General features: G+C 42.9%; 1 protein-coding gene across 5 annotated transcripts in view; it reads right to left on the bottom strand.

Annotated features, from left to right (window-relative positions):
* The window catches only part of naga (N-acetylgalactosaminidase, alpha), a 31,388-nt gene extending 13,134 nt beyond the window's left edge, over window positions 1–18,254 (bottom strand). The window contains exons 1-6 of one of the 5 annotated variants that reach the window (XM_073033473.1): window positions 18,118–18,254; window positions 14,438–14,559; window positions 13,634–13,796; window positions 11,180–11,354; window positions 9,398–9,575; window positions 2,645–2,739 (exon numbers count right to left, since the gene is read on the bottom strand). In XM_073033473.1, coding sequence (XP_072889574.1) covers window positions 2,645–2,739; window positions 9,398–9,575; window positions 11,180–11,354; window positions 13,634–13,785 — 600 coding nt within the window. In that variant the 5' untranslated portion in view covers window positions 13,786–13,796; window positions 14,438–14,559; window positions 18,118–18,254. Of the gene's footprint in view, window positions 1–2,644; window positions 2,740–9,397; window positions 9,576–11,179; window positions 11,355–13,633; window positions 13,797–14,437; window positions 14,560–15,148; window positions 15,253–18,117 lie in introns of those variants that run through there. The other 4 variants (XM_073033474.1, XM_073033476.1, XM_073033475.1 and 1 more) reach the window with 4 other exon arrangements.
* Window positions 18,255–18,631: the final 377 nt, after the last annotated feature.

Genomic DNA, 18,631 nt, shown 5'->3' with positions numbered 1-18,631 from the left:
AACAGTAATGAACTGGTAAAAACTGGCAAAACAGGGGCAGGTAGGAAGACTTTAACCCTGGAAGAAAATGGGAGGTGTTACATTTAGGAAAGAGACTAGGATATACAGTACAGAATAGTAGGACCCTAGAACTACTGAGGAACCCTGCTGTCCATGGCCACAGAAAGCAGCAGCACAGGTGGATATGACAGTTAAGAAGGCACACGGGATAGTTGCCTTCTTTAAGTCAAGGCATAGAATAAATGATCAAGGTATATAAAACATCTGGAATACTGGCTGTTCTGGCTGGCACACCACAAAAGCATGCTCAAAGTAAATTTATTATCAGAGCACATATACTGTATGTCACCATATACAACCCTGAGATTCATTTTCAATAAATTCATAATAGAGTAATAACCATAACAAAATCAATGAAAGACTAAACTAACTTGGGCATTCAAACACTGTGCAAATACAAAAAGAAAGAAATAATAATAAACAGACAACACTTATCGAGAGCATGAGATTAAGAGTCCTTGAAAGTGAGTCCATAGATTATAGGAACATTTCAATGATGGAGCAAGTGAAGTTGAGAGGAGTTACCCGTTTTGGTTCAAGAGCCTAATGGTTGAGGATTAATAACTGTTCCTGAATCTGGTGGTGAGAGTCCTGAGGATCCTGTACCTTCTTCCTGATGGCAACAGTGAGAACAGAGCATGTAACTCTCACTTTTCAGGATTAAATTCTACCTGTTACTGTTTTGCCAATGTATCCCTGATAATGGATGCTGCTTTTCCTCAGCATGTTGTTGTTTGGGAATGGTGCTTTTGAATTACGAAGTAAAATGGGACAGGTTGGGTGAGTTTTTCTTGGAGAAGGTCAGGGTGGAATCTGACTCTGTTGCACAAACTTGGGTTTGGGGCAGATAGTAAGGAACTTTTCCCCTTTAGCAGAAGTAGCAGTAGGAAGGAGATTTAGAGAGTATATGAAGTAGGATTCTTTCACCTAGGGGACGACTGAAATCTGGAATATATTGCTTGATGGGGACAGAGGAGGCAGAATACCCCCCAGTAAAATGTGTGCAGACACTTGCCTGCAGAGTGAGGCTGAACACATAAGAAAATAGAAGACGACTAGGCCCCTCAAGCCTGCCCTGCAGACACTGGGCATTCGTCCAACTAAATTCTCTTCCCCTCAATTGCATAAACTAAACCACTCTACAGATTTTAAACCACAGCCCAGGCTTCCTATCGGGGTTGGCTTCTGTTTATTCACTTTCAGGGTGGGGGTGTCACTGGTAACATCAGTATTCCCAGGTGCTCGAGAAGGGTGAGGTGAGTCACTTTCTTGCATGCCTTCTGCTCCCACAATGCTTTTGGGCAGGGAGCTTCAGGATTTAAACTCAGTAATGAAGAAGGAACAATGAGATATTTTCAAGGCAGAGGGGATTAAGAACAGATGTGATAGAAGTACATTAAATTGTAAGGGTATAGATAGGGTAGACTGCAGGCTATCAGAGGGAGATGAAACTGCAGGATGTAGGTTTAGGGTAAGGATGAAAAGAAGGATCCCTCAAAACGCCTCTAAATCTTATTTCAGAGAGTGTGAATATTTGGAATGCACTGTCCGAGGGACTGTCTGAAATTGAATGATTGACAGCACTTAAGTGTTTACCTGAATTGCTTAGGTAGGGTGGGCTGAGTGATGGAAGAGATGTGGAAGTGATTATTCAGTCCATACTGTCAGCACGGACGATTGGAACAAATTGTTTGTTTCCACGTTGTACAATTCTGTGAAAATAGCAAATCAGCAGAACCAACCTCCCAGGTAAAAACTGCCATTGTCAAACTTTGCACCCTGTAGAGACATTCTACAAAAGGCTGCTTTCATGATGCATCTGCAAGCCGCTCAAGGCTGCTTAAAGTTAGAAATTAACTACAGAATCTCACTGAGCGCTGACATTTGTACCCTGACAATATACATATCCAGGCTTAACGTGCAAGTCCCTAGAGGTCAAGAGGTTAAGGAGCAATGTAAAAGAGCGCTTGAAAATTGCAAGAGGGCAAATTAAAGAAACATTTCCACTTATAGTTGATCCAAAACAAGAGGTCACAAGGCATGGTAGCAGAGCGGTTAGCACAACACTTTACAGTACAGGCAAACAGGGTCAAATTCCCGCCGCTGCTTGCAAGGAATTTGTACGTTCTCTCCATGACTGCGTAGGTTTCCTCCGGGTGCTCTGGTTTCCTCCCATAGTCCAAAGATGTACTGGTTGGTAGGCTAATTGGTCATTGTAAATTGTCCCACGATTAGGCTAGGGTTAAAATGGCGGATTGCTGGACAGCCTGGCTCAAAGGGCCTATTAAACACAGTCTCGCAATTTTTAAAAAAATGATACAAGTGGGAAAAATTGTCCAGTTCACAAAGAGTATCCCATCAGTCTCAACCTCTAAAAATGTCACTGAATAGGGGGGAAATAAAACCAAAGGGTTAGGTTGAGGGAACTAGTTGGAAGTAAGAGTTTAAATGGCAGCCAGGACAAATGGTCCTATTCTATGCGATAAACTCTTTGGCCACAGGAATCAAGATATCTGTTGAACCACTTATGTTGAATTACTGTTCTTTTTCTACCCCAAGTGAGCTGAGGATGCTGTGACATTACCCGAGGTGGCAAACCTCCTTCGTACGCTGGCCAGCTGCAGGAGAAGGCAATCGGACGCCCAGTGGCATTCAGCGCCTTTGACATCAGTGGATAACCTAGAAAAGAAAAAGTGACAGAATTTTAAAAAGGAATCACCTCTCATCCTTCTCCATTCCTTCAGCTCCTCTAAACTCGCCTGATTCCCAATTGCTGACACAAATGGCAGCACACAGATTGTCACCACCATTGCTTCGAGAACTGGGTCACTGGTGCAGTTCATGTTATATGTGTTTCTGGTCACTCCATTTTTATCTGCTACTCTGTGCCATTTTGATTAGGCTGCACTGGCTCTGCGGCCTGCAGACAATGAATAACACGGCGCTAAATTGAAACTGACTGAACTAAACAACATTTCTAGGCTGTGTCAATGACTCTTGTGTCTGACGTTTAATATTCTGTGTTTTTCTCTCTCGTTTTTTTTGCTGTTTGCTCGATTTGTTCCTTTTTTGCGCATTGAGTGTTTGTTGTTTTCTCTGGAAGGGTTTCTTTGTTTCGTGGCTGTCTGTGGGAAGATGAAACTCAGGGCTGTATATTGCATACTTTAATAATAAGCTTCTACCCCAGAGCTGTGGCCTCTATCACACCACTCCCACAGAACAATGACTGAAACTGTGAGCACACACAAGGACTCAAATACTTGCTCTAACGGCACTTTGTGCATTACTGTGATATTCTGGTGCTGCTGCAACTTATTTTCTGCTACTTATGTATTTAATACTGTTTTTCTATTAGTCTTGTTTTTATCTGCCGCTTTGTTTGATTGCCTGAGAGGAAACTAAACGGAGTTTCATTGTACCTGTGTATAATGACAATAAAGATCATTCAATTCAATAAATGTACTTTGAACTTTGGTGTGGTGAGGAATCCAAAAGGCTCATTCACTGCCTGCCTCTGCTTGAATCTCACCAGGGTTTATTAATCAGCACTACTGCTGCACCTTCACAATCTCAGCCAATGAATACTTGGGAAATATAATAAAACATTGGAGGAATTACAAAATAGGCTGAGGGAACTGGAGAAAAAACAGAAATTGAATTTGGCACGGGATACATTAGAGGAAATTTTAAAAATTAGGAATGAAATTAATAGTTTGGCTATGCGGGAAATCAAGAAAAGTTTGGTGTTTCTGAAACAGAGATGTTATGAAAGTGGATCTAAGCCTATGAAAATACTGGCGTGGAAACTGAAAAAAAATAGCAGAAAATACAATTCATAGAATTACGGATCCAAAAACAAAAATGATGAAGAATGGGCTAAGTGAAATTCAAGACGCTTTTGAAGTGTTTTACAAAACTCTATATTCCAGGGTTTCGGGGGAAGCATAACCCAAGTTGACACCTTGCTGAATTCTCTAGAGTTGCCCACTTTGAGCGAGGAACAAAATAGAACGATGACTGCTGACATAACTGAAGTTGAATTAAAAGCTGCAATTAGTAGGCTTAAATTGAGCGAGTCACCAGGATCAGATGGGTATATGGCAGAGTGATACAAAGAATTTAAAAATGAGTTAATTCCTGTTTTGCTCCCCACACTGAACTGCGCTCTAAAAAAAGGCACAAATGCCACCCAGTTGTCTCAGCTATACCAAAAGAAGGCAAGGATAAAATGGAATGCGGGTCATTTAGACCAATATCCGTTCTTAATGTAGATCATAGATTATTTACCTCCATCATGGCCAAACGATTAGAGGAGTTTTTACCCATACTGATACGTAACGATCAGACAGGTTTTATACGACAACGCCAGACACAAGACAATATATGAAGGAGACTTCGCATTATGGATCATATACAAAAAAATAAAATCAAAGCAATAGTGATAAGCGTGGATGCTGAAAAGGCATTTGATTCGGTTAATTGGAATTTTCTTCACAGAGTTTTACATAGATTTGGTTTCCAAGACACAATTATTAAAACTATACAGACACTATATGGCAACCCTACTGCTAGGATTAAAATCAATGGATATTTATCAAATAGTCTTACCCTAGAAAGGAACACGAGACAGGGTTGTGCATGGTTACCGCTACTCTTCGCATTATATCTGGAACCATTAGCTCAATACATCAGACAAAATTAAGCTATCAGGGGAATTACTATTAAAGGGACAGAGCATAAATTGGCTTGTTATGCGGATGACATTTTGATCTATCTAGGGCAACCAACATACTCTTTACCTAAGTTGATGCAATCCTTTGAACAATATGGTCAATTATCAGGATACAAGATCAACACAGATAAAACCCAATTGCTTTCATATAACTATAGCCCACCAAGAGAAATTGAAAGTAGATATCCCTGGGCATGGCAAACAGAGTCTTTCAAATATTTGGGCATCATTATGCCAAAAGATTTGGCAAAATTATCAAAATGTAATTATCAGCCTTTATATAAAAAAAAATTAAGGAAGATATGGCAAGATGGAACCTGATTCCTTTTTCTAGTCTCAGTTCAAGGATTGAGTCCATTAAAATGAATATACTGCCCAGACTGTTATATCTCTTTCAGACCCTACCAATAGAGATTAATCAAAATCAATTCAATGAATGGAACAAGATGCTATCAAGGTATACTTGGCAGGGTAAAAGGCCTAGAGTTCGTCTCAAAACTTTGCAATTAGCAAAGGAAAAGGAGGGATGAGGCCTACCTTCTCTTAGAGATTATTATTTTGCAGCACAGTTGAGAGCTGTGATATGTTGGTGCAACCCATCATATGACGCTCAATGGGAAAAACATTGAGGAGCGGGTACTTCCCATCCCCATACAAGTAATTTTGGTTGATAACAACCTGCAAAGGTACATAAATACTATTGATAACTCATGGGTGAAATTGACTCTTAAAATATGGAAAACTACTATAAAAGAATATAATCTAGAGGGAGATATTGCAATTCTTAAATGATGTGCATATGACTCGGATTTTACACCGAATAAACTGGATGCGAGATTTAAGGACTGGACAGCTAAAGGAATAACAGTTCTTTGCAACAGAATGGAAGAAGGAACACTGTTCAGTTTTGAAATGCTTAAAGAGAAACACTTATTATTAGAAAAACAAGATTTTTATCGGTATTTACAGATGTGACAATGTTAATAGGACACTTAAAAATGTAACCAAGGCAAGTACATGCTTGATAGAGCTATTTAGAAAAGCATATAATTCAGATAACGGTAGTAGAATCATTTCAAGCGTGTATAAGGGTTTGTCAAATCTTAAAACACATTCAACTCCATACATTAAAACAAAATGGAAGAAGGAAGAAGGGATAATTATATCCAGGAAGAATGGACAATAATATGGAGGTATCAATGGAAGTGTACCAGTTCACAGAAATGGAGGGAGTTTGGATGGAAAAACTTTATAAGATATTTTATTACACCCTCTCAGAAATCCCATTATGATAGTAACCTCCCTGTTTGCTGGAGAAATTGTAGAAATCAAAATGCAAATCATTATCATATTTTTTGGGGCTGCCCTGTTATCAAAGACTATTGGAGGGGGATACACAATGCCCTACAAGACATCTTCAAATGTGAAATACCCTTAGAGAGTAAGACCATATATTTTGGGTATATACCTCAAGAATGGTTGAAAAGAGATAAATATTTAATGAATATACTGTTGGTGGCTGGTAAAAAGAGTCTTACTAGGAAATGGTTATCACAGGAGAGCCCAACCTTAAATGCATGGATGGAAATTACAATGGACACTTACAAAAAGGAGAAGATAACAGCATCTGTTAATCATAAGCTGGAACAATTTGATTCATATTGGGAAATATGGCTTATCTACAAATGTTTGTACATAATGCTTCATAGGCCTGATTTTATTCTCACAAATCAATGAATCTGTTGTAAAAAAGAAACAATCACTCCCTACTTGTACATAGTTCTTTTCTTTTGCTTGTTTTTCTTTCCACAAGTATATACCTCAGATAAATACTGCGTGGAGATTTGTGACATATGTGATTATATGATATATATGCACAATATCTGAAATGCATCTTATGGAAATGTCTGTTTGATGATGAACTTCAATAAAAAATAAATTACAAAAAAAAGGAAATGTAGTCATTGTTGTCAAGAAGGAAGTGCAACAGCGATTAGATCTCACTAGCTACAACCCTGAACGTGACTAGGTATTTATTTTTGGCAATTCTGGCCAAGGGGTAAATGTGACAGGACACCAGAGACAAGACTACTATTATTGTGTCAGAAACCTGGATTCAATTCTATCCTCCAGTGCTTTCTGTGTGGAGGTTGCACATCCTTTGTGACTGTATAGGTTTCTTCCAGGAGATCTTGTTCCTTCCCACAGTTCAAACACCAGCCACTGTAAATTTCCCTTTAGCTTGTAGGTGGGAGAAGCTGCTGAGGATGCAGGGGGAATAAAAAGCGGGATTCATGCAGGATTAGTGGAAATGGGTGGTGCTAGTTGTTGGTTGCTGGAAACCCATTGAGCCAAGGGACTTATTTCTGTGCTGTATCTCTCCAAGACTCTGTGGCCAAATACAATTCCCTTCTGAACACAGAGCTACAGACATTGGCATGCTGGAGCCGATCAATCAATAGTCTTTCTAAGAACAGCTTAAATATCCATCATACACTGGCTTACAAATCAAGTGCGAGTCAGAGAGTTAGATTTCTGACGCTTGGAGAACATTCCATTGAGACTCTCAAGAAAATAAATCAGCTGCAGACCGGTTATTCATAAATAATGACGAAAGTAGTAAAGAAAAAGCGACTGCTTCTAGTGATACGAGGGTCAGAGGGAAAAGATAATGAGGGAAGAAACAGGAAATGAGTAAAAACCCAGGTGAAGAAATGGGAATTATTTTATACTGTGAGTTAATGTGATCAAGAATGTACTTCCAGTATGGAAAGGAGCAGATTCATGAACAGTTTTTTTCCTGCAGCCATCAGATTCTTGGGATGTTCTGCACTACTAAGATCTTAAGATTTAGGAGCAGCGTTAGCTACTTGGGCCATCATGTCTGCTCCACCATTCCATTATGGCTGATTTCGCTTACCACCCACCCACCCCCCCCCCCCGCAACCCCATTCTCCTGCCTTCCTTGTGTAACCCTTACCTCCTTACTAATCAAGAACCTTCCAATTTCTTCCTTAAATACTCAGTGACTTGGCCTCCACAGCCTTCTGTGGCAAAGAATTCCACAGATTTACCACCCTCTGGCTGAAGAAATTGCTCCATCTCTCAAGATTTAAAGGAACATCTCTTCATTGAGGCTATGCTCTCAGATCCTAGGCGCTCCTATGAATGTAAATATGCTCTCCACATCCACTCTCTTTGGACCTTTCAATATTAAATTGTTTTAGGATGGGGAAACTACCTCCACAACAGAACACTACGACAACTTCTTGCACTACATTGGACATGTTTTTGATTATGTCTATTTTTGCACTAATGTTTTGTTTTGCAGTTTTATATCACATCATTGAAGTACAATTTATAGGAGTATACAATTTATACCTTATATTTCATCTGGTTACCCTCCAACCTGATGGCATTAATATCAATTTCTCCTTCTGGTGAACAAATTGAAGTGCCCCTTCCACTATTCCCCACTCTGACCTTTCACTTCTCACTTGTCTATTACATCTTGCCATGTCCCCTCCTCCTTCCCTTTCTCTTATTGTCCACTCTCCTCTCCTATCAAATTCTTCCTTCTCCAGCCTTCGACCTTTCCCACCCACCTGTCCTCACCCATCACCTTCCAGCTAGCCTCTTTCCCCTCTCCCCCCCCCCCCCCACTTTTTCCACTGAGGCATCTTCCCCATTCCTTCTCAGTCCTGAAGAAGGGTCTCGGCCCGAAACGTCGACTGTTTGCTCTTTTCCATAGACGCTGCCTGAACTGCTGAATTCCTCCAGCATTTTGCGTGTGTTGCTCTGGACTTCCAGCATCTGCAGACTTTCTCATGTTTGTTATACTGTGGATTGTTTAGATCTTAGTGCCAGTGATGATGCTGCAAGTTCTTCATCGTGCATATGACTGGATTTGGCTTGAACTTTCAAAAAGGTATCGGCAAATACTTATAGAGGAAAATATTTGCAGGGAAAGAGTAGAAAAATGGGTTCCATTGCTTTGTTTTCCAAAGAGCCAGTACAAGTTCTATTCATACTGTCAATCACCAGTTTTATAATCACATACATCCAATTGGGAAATACAACTTCCAAACTAAACAGTCTTGCTGGTTCACGTCACTTCCCTCAGAGAAGCTGCTGGGTCCCGACGCTCTTGGAGGTGTTATCAAAATTCTGAGATTTATGGGTAGTACCGTAGTTCAAATTGGCCTTTTCAGTCAATGCTATTTTTCGTGTTCTCACCCATTCTTTCTTGATGCCAATTGGCTGGCTGGGGGTTTAGGTGATCCGTTAGTACTTGTGTAAGGGAGGGGTTGCGAGTGTTTGGGGTTTACAAGTTTTTATTTATTTTTCTTTTCATGCGGGGGGGGATTAATGTCTTTCTTTCAACTATATGTTTTCTGTATTCTATGGCTATCTGGAGAAGACACTTCTTAAGAGTTGTATTCTGTATACATACTTTGATAAATAAAATGAACCTTTGAACCTTTAATTCCTCAGTTGAATGAATCAATGGCCTCTTTGAGGTCAGGATGGAAATTCAGCGAATTCTATAGCTTTGAATTTTCATTCTCTTTACCAAACGAGGCAGCCACCTGCTCCAATCCTTACCCACAGCCTTGTCGGAAGGGCTTGAATAGCAGCCGTCCAGCTTCAGCATGTCCACTCCCCAGGAGGCAAAGGTACGGGCATCCAAGTCAACCTTGTCCAAGGTGGTACCCGGGTAGCCACCACAAGTGTACTTGCCTAGGTCCCCATAAATGCCAAGTTTCAAACCTTTAGAATGGACCTTTAACAAGACAAATGTTGAATTATTTTAAGAAATCTAAAACCTGCAGAAATCTAAAATTAAAAACAGAAAATGTTGGAAACACTTAACAGCTCTTCAACCTGCTATGCTATTCCAATAAGGCTAGACATAAGCTCATGGGACACGCTTCGTCTTCCGATCAGACAGATCACAACCTTCCACACTCAATACCAAATGTCAGATAACAGACAGTCCTGTCTTTTGCTGGTACAGACTTTGTGGGCCAAGGGGGCCTGTACCCATGTTACACCTCTTCGTGGCTCGAAATGGCTGATTTATTTTCAAACAACCACCCATGATTTTAGATGGTCCACAAGATGAAACATCCTCTCCAGATCCACCCCGCAGGACCCTCACATTTCAATCAAGACCCTTCAGTTTCCTAAGAACCTTCTCTCTAGTAATGGTAATTTCACACACTTCATGACCCCTGACACCTGGAACTTCCACCATACTGCTTGTGTCTTCCACAGTGAAGACTGATGCAAAATACTTATTCAGTTCACCTGCCATTTCCTTGTCCCCCATTACTACTTTGCCAGCATCATTTTCCAGCGGTCCAGAATCCACACTTGACTTCCTTTTACACTTCATGTATCTGAAGAAATGTTTGCTATCCCCTTTAACATTATTGGGTAGCTGACTTCTGTATTCCATTTTTACCTTCTTAATGACTTTTTAATTGTCTTCTGTTGGTATTTGAAAGCTTCCCCAACCTTGTTGTGGGTTTGGAGACTTGCGTGCCTCAATGACCCAGAGAGCCATGTTGGCTGGAATCAGAGCTTTAGGCTTTGGCTCTTGGTAGGGTCACCCATGCCAAACAGGTCAAAGGGTAGAGGGCAGACTAAGAGTGGTCCACCAGACCTCCAGATTCTGGGCTTCAGCTCAGGACGAACAACCCTGACTGGTCAAGCAAAATTGTTGCAGAAACAGCAATGTTCTCAGTTCGACATCGGAGTGTTCCTGAGTCCCCATCCAGGACTTGCATGTCAGACAGTAGCAAAAACCAAAAGGAAGCTACTGACATGAAGGAAGCCCTGAACACCGCCATAGATGGAGGACCTTCACTGCTGCCCTAAACGCCAGCGGAGTAACAGACAGTGACAAATACACAATTTGAACTTAATATTCTGGTCTCAGTAGCAGTAGTCTTGAAGACACCAGACTGTTGCAAAATCTCCTCTGGTTCACCAATGATTGTCGGGGGAAGAAAATCGGCCACACTTACTCAAGACTATCCCTTACGTGTCTTCCAAGCACCGATTTGGTTGCCTTTTATTTGTCTAGTAAAGAGCAACAACAGATGTTCTAGCCAGCACTGCCCACAATACAGCAACAAATGCAGAAGTTAGTCCTTCTTCTGCAGAAACCAGAACTTGCCACTGCAGCCGATTCCCACCGCATTCTGACTCGTTCACCACCCAAATCAGTCATGGGGTCAGTAGTTACATGACCAAGCCCAACTACACCACCCTCTTGCACCACCCCCTTGCACGAACCCTCACCCCTTCATTGGTATAGTCATTGCCACATACGGTATGGGACAATCAGGATAGAAAGAGGGAGTTAACATATGGACTCACGTATTGTGCCAAAGCTTTAATTCCACTGGGGAATCGATCAGGATCGGGAACCAGACGTCCCTGAGAATCCCTCTCCTTTGCCGCCCAGCAATCATCGATGTTCACGTACTGGTAGCCGAGCTCCTTCCAGCCGTCCTCTGCCAACCGATCGGCCATGTCCATGAACAACCTCTCACTGTTCACAGAGGGCATAGGGTTAGAACTTAGAATACTGTGTACAGACCTGGTCACAGGGGAGTTCGACAAAGGTCCTACAGATTGATTCCTGGGATGGAGGAGGGGAGGGAGATGAGTCCCATAAGGAGAAGGTAAACAAACGAAGCCTATTCTCCGGAGAGATGAAGAATGAAAGGTGATATCATTGATATATTGATATAGTAGGTGATTTTTTTTATGTATTGCACTGCCCTGCTGCCGCAAAACAACAAATTTCATGATATACTGTACACCAGTGGTAATATACCTCATTCCGAAAGGTGCACAGTTCTTATAGAACTTCAAAATGCAAACACGAGGAAATCTGCAGATGCTGGAAATTCAAGCAACACACACAAAATGCTGGTGGAACGCAGCAGGCCAGGCAGCATCTATAGGGAGAAGCACTGTCGACATTTCGGGCCGAGACCCTTCGTCAGGACTAGAACCTAAGGAATAGTTCTTAAAGAACTTAATAGGATAGATACAACCCCGTTTGGATGGTTATAATTGGGGTTCATGTTTGAGCAAGGAACCTCTAGGAATTAAGAAAATTGGGAACTTTGTTATAAGGTCAACTTAAGTGCCATTCAAATTAGAATGGATTGATGGGAAAATAGGCCAATAACCCTGATGAAATGTCTCGGCCCGAAACGCTGATTGTCCATCAGACTCCTCAATACCCGAAGCCTGGACTGACACCTTGCCCTACTGTCCTGTTTATTATTTATTGTAATGCCTGCACTGCTTTTGTGCACTTTATGCAGTCCAGTGTAGGTCTGTGGTCTAGAGTAGCCTTCTCTGTATTGTTGTTTTTTTTTAACGTAGTTCAGTCTTGTTTTTTTGTACTGCGTCATGTAACACCATGGTCCTGAAAAACGTTGTCTCATTTTTACTATGAACTGTACCAGCAGTTATGGTCGAAATGACAATAAAAGTTGACTTGACTTGAATGCTGCCTGGCCTGTTGAGCTCCTCTAGCATTTTGTACCTGTTGCAGTGGAACAGAAACAGGCTACTATTAAGAGCAGGGAAGAGTTTCGATTAAAAGGCATAGTTGGCTGGATCAGAGATAAATAAATGGGAGGTTGGAATATAGCTTAATTAAAGGAGACAAACCAAGACACCATAAAAGGGCAAAAAAGGGCAAGACCATAAATCAGAGCACCTTGTGGGGCGGAGGGAGGCACAGTTGCTGTTTGGCAAAAGTAGTCCCATTTGTCAAACAGTTAAGTGACAACCTCTGAAGAAATGAAACAAAGATCAAATAGCACAAATTAAAGTGAGATTGTAAATTCTGTATGAAACTATTGTAACACAAATACTATAAATTGTTAGATTTTTTTTTAGAATCAGTATTGGACTCTCACTAGAAGAGCTCCCCAGCGTACACTGTAATCGGGTCTGAATAAATTTGTTTGAGAAACTCACCGCTGTTGCACAAGAGATTTCCTCTGTGTGCTATCCTGATCTAAGCTGTAATTAAGAGGCAACTGGGCCCCGTGTGAAAGTCAGATTCAGGGTCAAGGTTTAGCACACAAATTCCTGCAACAACAGTCTCAAAATAAGGGTTAAGCTGAGCTGAGATGGGAAGAAACCAACCTTACCGGAAGGATGGTGAGTCTTAGGAATTATTTACAAAGTGGACTGTGGTGGCTCAGTCATTGAATACTTTCAAAACACAGATCCAAGTTTTCTGAGTAAAGACATATAGGATCAGTGCAGGACAGTGGTGCTGAGGATCAGCTGTAATCTTGCTGACTAATGGAACAAGTATGAGGATTCAAATGGCCCAATCCTGCCTCTGTTTGAGAAGCTCTTTCCTTCTTAAGTTACCAAGTTTCATCACAGCATGACTTCAGAGGCTCTGAGGTCACAAAATCCACTCTCCAACACGAGTCAATGCCACTGGGGATGGGACCCTGAGAAGAGCCAAGGACCCACCCACCATCAGGAACCTGGCGAGGGATAATATCCACACAAAGAAAAACTGGAAAAAAAACTTTGTGAAAGGCGATGTCAGCAGGTAAGGATGCGGCTGACCAGGAGAGCTTAGCGAGCATTCACCTCCCTGGAGATGGGAGTTTGGCAACAGTCGGCATCACCAACAAAGGGATCTTGACTACAGTCAGCACCCTCAGTGAACTGCCCATCCACCAGGACCCACAAGTATCTATTCTCCTGGTAATGGGACTGTGTATAAGACCTTGCCATGGACCTCAGTACCACGTCTCAGTGCCGGGGAGTAACTGGCCTCACCTGATGCAGTTTTTGGGGTCCGTGGCGCAGTCGATGTTGCAGCGGAACCGTTCCCATGCCAGCCAGCCCATGGGAGGGGTCCTCATGAGGCCATTGTCCAGGGACAGAGCGAAGTGGGCAAGCAGCACAAGAGACAAAACCAGCAGCTCCATCACTCAACAACCTGTACGGTTAATAGAAAGAGATTGATGTAGCAGAGCGGCTCTGAGCTCCGTCCTTCAGCTGACCCTGACGGAGACCTTTCCAAATTAGCCCTATGTCCCGGCGACTCGTGTCCCATCTTCCCTATCCAATTCCCTTTTGAAAGTTTTTATTGTGTCTTGCCTCCCCCGATGTTCTGTTAGACAGCCCACTTCAGAACGCACCTCCTTGCACAAAACCTTCCTCAGCTCAGCCCTGGTTCATATACACCTGTCCAAAATCTACCCCTTCTTATTACCGTCAGCCCACGGCCTCCTCTACTGTCACGATGAGGCCACACTCAGGTTGGAGGAGCAATACCGTCTGGGTAGCCTCCGACCTGATGGCGTGGACATCGATTTCTTGACCTTCCAGTAATGCCCCCCCCCCACCATTCCCCATTCCTGTTTCCCTACCTCGCCTTATTGCCTCAGCTGGTGTTCCTTCTCCTTCCTTGTTTTTCCACGGTCTTCTAACCTCTCCTAGCAGATTCCCCCTTCTCCAGCCCTTTATCTCTCTCACCAATCAACTTCCCAGCTCTTTACTTCACCCCTACCCCTTCTCCCAATTTCTCCCATCACCTTGGACTTTTTCTTCCTCTTCCACCCTCCCCCACCTTCTTACCCTGACTTCTCTTCCTTTTCTCCAGTCCTGATGAAGGGTCTGGGCCCGAAACGTCGACTGTTTAGTCTTTTCCACAGGTGCTGCCGGGCCTGTAGAGTTCCTCCAGCTTTTTGTGTGTCCTGCTAGAGAAAGCGTTCCTCCTCATTAACTTCACTTAAAGCACTCAAAATCTCAGGTACAAAGTCGAGGAGAGTTGCTGCTGTGAAACAGCTGTGTTACAAGAAATGATTGAGCGTACACTCTCTGACGAGTTTAAGAATGGACGATGATCACACTGAAATATTCAGGGCCCTGCGTTTGGAGGGGTTAGGAGAGAGGGACAGTAGGATGGGGGAGTGGATGGTGATTCCCAGGGCAGGTGCTATGAGGATGTCTACCTTGGTAAGTGGGGCCTGAGCATAATTGATAATGAGGAGGAGTTTGTCCTCTCAAAAAAAAAAGAAGCCAAACTTTGGAATTCTCTGCAAATAAATGCAGATAATTAAAGGCCTTCAACCCTAACGGCAGGTAGAAAAAGCCAAACAATAGGTTGCATTTCAAACTTTTTGGAAAGCAATCACAGTTCCCCTCTCCCTACCATCCCTTCCATCCAGCTCATTGTAGTTCCCGATCGCCAGTTCCTAAAATCAACCTGAAAGGAAATAGCCTTACTTGTTGGAAGATGGAACTGGGCTATATCCCCACTCCTACTCCTCAGATAAGTACATTTACCTATTCCTCAGATCGAGATCCACAACATTCTTAAGTGGGAGGGAGGGAGAACAGCCAGAGGTCACAGTCTATGCTGGTGCCAATGACCTGGATAGGATGGGTGGTATGTCCTGGAAAATGAGTTCAGGGAGTCAGGTGCTAAGTTAAAGGACAGGACCACCACGGTTGTGCCATGTGCCACCGAGGCCAGAAATAGGAAGATTAATCAGTTGAACACATGGATGATGAGTTGGTGCAGGAAGGAGGGCTTCAGACTTTTGGATCATTGAGGTCTCTTTCAGGGAAGGTGATTACTGTGCAGAAGGGATAACTTGCACCAGAACTGGAGGGGAACTAATATCCTATTTGGAAGGTTTGCTACTGCTGCACTGGGGGGGAGGGGGGGCACATTTAAATGAGAGTTACAGGAGGATGGGAACAGAGTGCCAGAACAGATTGTGGACTGGCGGTGGAGAAAGATGTTGTTAAGCATCTGTAAAGTTGAGCAGATATTCTGAGCTCTGTATATTTCAATGCAATGATGTAAGCAAGGCAGACAAGCTTATGGCATGGATCAGCATGTAGAATTAAGACAGTGATTGTAGCCATTAGTGAGACTTGGTTACAGAAGGGTCAGGACTGGCAGCGCAACATTCCTGGGTTCCGTCAGGACAGACTGGAGACCTTGTCTAGTGAGGCTTTAAGGGTAGAACTGAGGAATGAGAAAGCTATGACTACGTTAATGTGATTATATAGATAGATAGATAGATAGATACTTTATTCATCCCCAAGGGGAAATTCAATGTTCCTCCAGTATGATATCACATAAACACAAGACAGACCAAGACTAACTGACCAAAAAAACCACATAATTATAACATACAGTTCCAAGACTAACTGACCAAAAAAACCACATAATTATAACATACAGTTACAACAGTGCAAAGCAATACCATAATTTGATAAGAGCAGACCATGGGCACGGTAAAAAAAAAAGTCTCAAAGTCCCAGATAGCCCATCATCTCACGCAGATGGCAGAAGGAAGAAACCTCCAACGTGGCAAAACTTCCCGATGCAGCCTCTGGAAGCACCCGAGCACAGCCAACTGTGAGTCCGTCCGAAAACTTCCGACAACTTCGTGCCTCCGACCAGCCCTCCGACACCGAGCACCGAGCACCATCTCTGCCGAGTGCTTCAACCCCGGCTCCGGCCACCAAGCAACAGGCAAAGCCGAGGATTCGGGGCCTTCCTCTCTGGAGATCTCTCCGATCGCTCAGTAGCAGCGTCAGCAGCACAGGCATGTCAGAAGTTTCGCCAGATGTTCCTCCGTGCTTCACACATCCGTCTCAGTCAAATCAGGATTGTGCACGGCCCCTACTTACAGATAACGGATATTCCTTACTGGAGTGGCCGCTGCGCCCTGCGTCGTCGCGCCGCCATCTTGATTATAAACCACCCAATAGTCCACAGGATTTAGAGGAGCAAATTTGTAGAGAGATCGCAGACTGTTGCAAGAAATATAGGTTGTGTAAGTGGGTGATTTTAACTTTCCTCATAATGACTGGGACTCCCAATCTCTAAAAGAGCTGGATAGGAAAGAATTTGTCAAATGTATTCAGAAAAGTTTCCTTAATCTGTATAGAAGTCCCAACTAGAAAGGATGCAATACTAGATCTCCTATTAGGAAATGAGATGGGGCAGGTGGTAGAAGTTTGTATAAGAGAACACTTTGCACCTAGTAATCAAAATGCCATTAGTTCCAAGGAAATTACGGAAAAGGATTGGACTGGTCCATGGGTTGGCATTCTAAATTTGAGAAAGGCCAATTTTGATGTTATCAGGAAGAATTTGGCAAGTGTGGATTGGGACAGGCTGTTTTCTGGCAAAGGTGTACTTAGTAAGTGGGAGGCCTTCAAGTGAAATTTTGAGAGTACGGAGTTAATACGTTCTTGTCAAAGCAAAAGGCAAGGATAACAGATTTATGAAACCTTGGTTTTCAAGAGATATTGAGGCCCTGGTTAGAGGCAGGCAGAAACAAATGAGGTAGGAGTATAAAAATGCGAGAACACATCAGAAGAAAATCAGGAGGGCTAGAAGTGGTTGCTCTAGCAGACATTGAAGGAGAATCCCAAGGGCTTCTACAGATATATTAAGAGCAAAAGGATTGCAAAGGACAAAATTGGTCCTCTGGAAGATCAGATTGGTAATCTATACCTGGAGCCAAAAGAGATGGGGGAGATCTTAAAAATGATTTTTTTTTGCATTTGTATTTACCCGGGAGATGGACACAGAGTCTATAGACGTGAAGTAAAGCAGCAGCAAGAACATGGAGCCTATACAGATTACAGTGGAGGAGGTGTTTGCTGTCTTGAGGCAAATTACGGTAGATAAATCCCCAGGAGCCAACAAGGTGTTCCCTCGGACCTTATGTTTGGGGGGGGGGGGGGGGAGGCTAGTGTACAAATTGCAGGGGCTCTGGCAGAGATATTCAAAACATCCCTAGTCATGGGTGAGACACCGTAGGATTGGAGGATGGATAATGTTGCTCCATTGTTTAAGAGAGGCTCTAAGAATAAGCCAGGAAATTATAGGCCGGTGAATTTGACAGGAGTGGGAAAGTTATTGGAAGGTATTCTAAGGGACAGGATATGTATGAGTATTTGGATAGACAGGGACTGACTAGAGACAGTGAAAAACATGGCTTTGTGCATGGTAATTTGTGTCTAACCAATCTTAGTTTTTTCAAGGAAGATACCACGAAACTTTGCCCATCGCTGCCACCACTCACCAACACATAGTTTTTATCTATCACTCTCTCCATGGCGATGTGCATGATCCCTCTTCCAATATTCTCTCCATTTCCCACCCTGCCTCCCTCTCTCCAATTGACAGAGCTTCATTCATCACCCTCTCTTCCTTTGCCAACGATCCCTTCCTCCATAACCCCCTTTCCCCCCTCTCCCTCTTGCCCCCGTTGTCATTTACTTACCCACCACTGATACTTGGCTAGTTGCAGTGCAGGAGTTAGAGCTGAAACCTCAGCATCAGCTGACTTGTGTCACCTGACAGCAATCAATCCTCAACTTTAGTTCGCACCTCCCATGCCACGCAAACGCGATCCCGGTAGTTTGCTGCTTCTAAAAAAGCGCAAAGTCGGGAGGGACAAAGCACAGCTCCCGCGACACTGCCACCTGCAGCTCACTTCTGGCGTAACCTCTTCCCCGTCACATAGAGGACCCCCCACACCCTGTTGGGGCCGGATTTAAATATAAACTCGTTACTTTATAAATTCATCGTTTACATTACAGGAGGTGCAGTGCCGACCTAACCTGTGATTGCGATTCCCATCTGCCACGGATACGTAGGCCCGAAGTAGAAACGTGAGCATTTATAAAGGGGAATTACTTAATTTACAAATAATGAGAACAATGGACCATTTTAAAGCAAGGATTGAATACTGTCGTGCATCTTCGTTCGATTACCCATATCCTTAGTTTTGACTC

The sequence above is a fragment of the Hemitrygon akajei genome, chromosome 31 (genome assembly GCF_048418815.1).
Source record: "Hemitrygon akajei chromosome 31, sHemAka1.3, whole genome shotgun sequence".
NCBI classification, from domain to species: Eukaryota; Metazoa; Chordata; class Chondrichthyes; order Myliobatiformes; family Dasyatidae; genus Hemitrygon; species Hemitrygon akajei.
The sequence above is the reverse complement of the archived record's forward strand: the minus strand, read 5'-3'. Positions and strand labels throughout refer to the sequence as shown.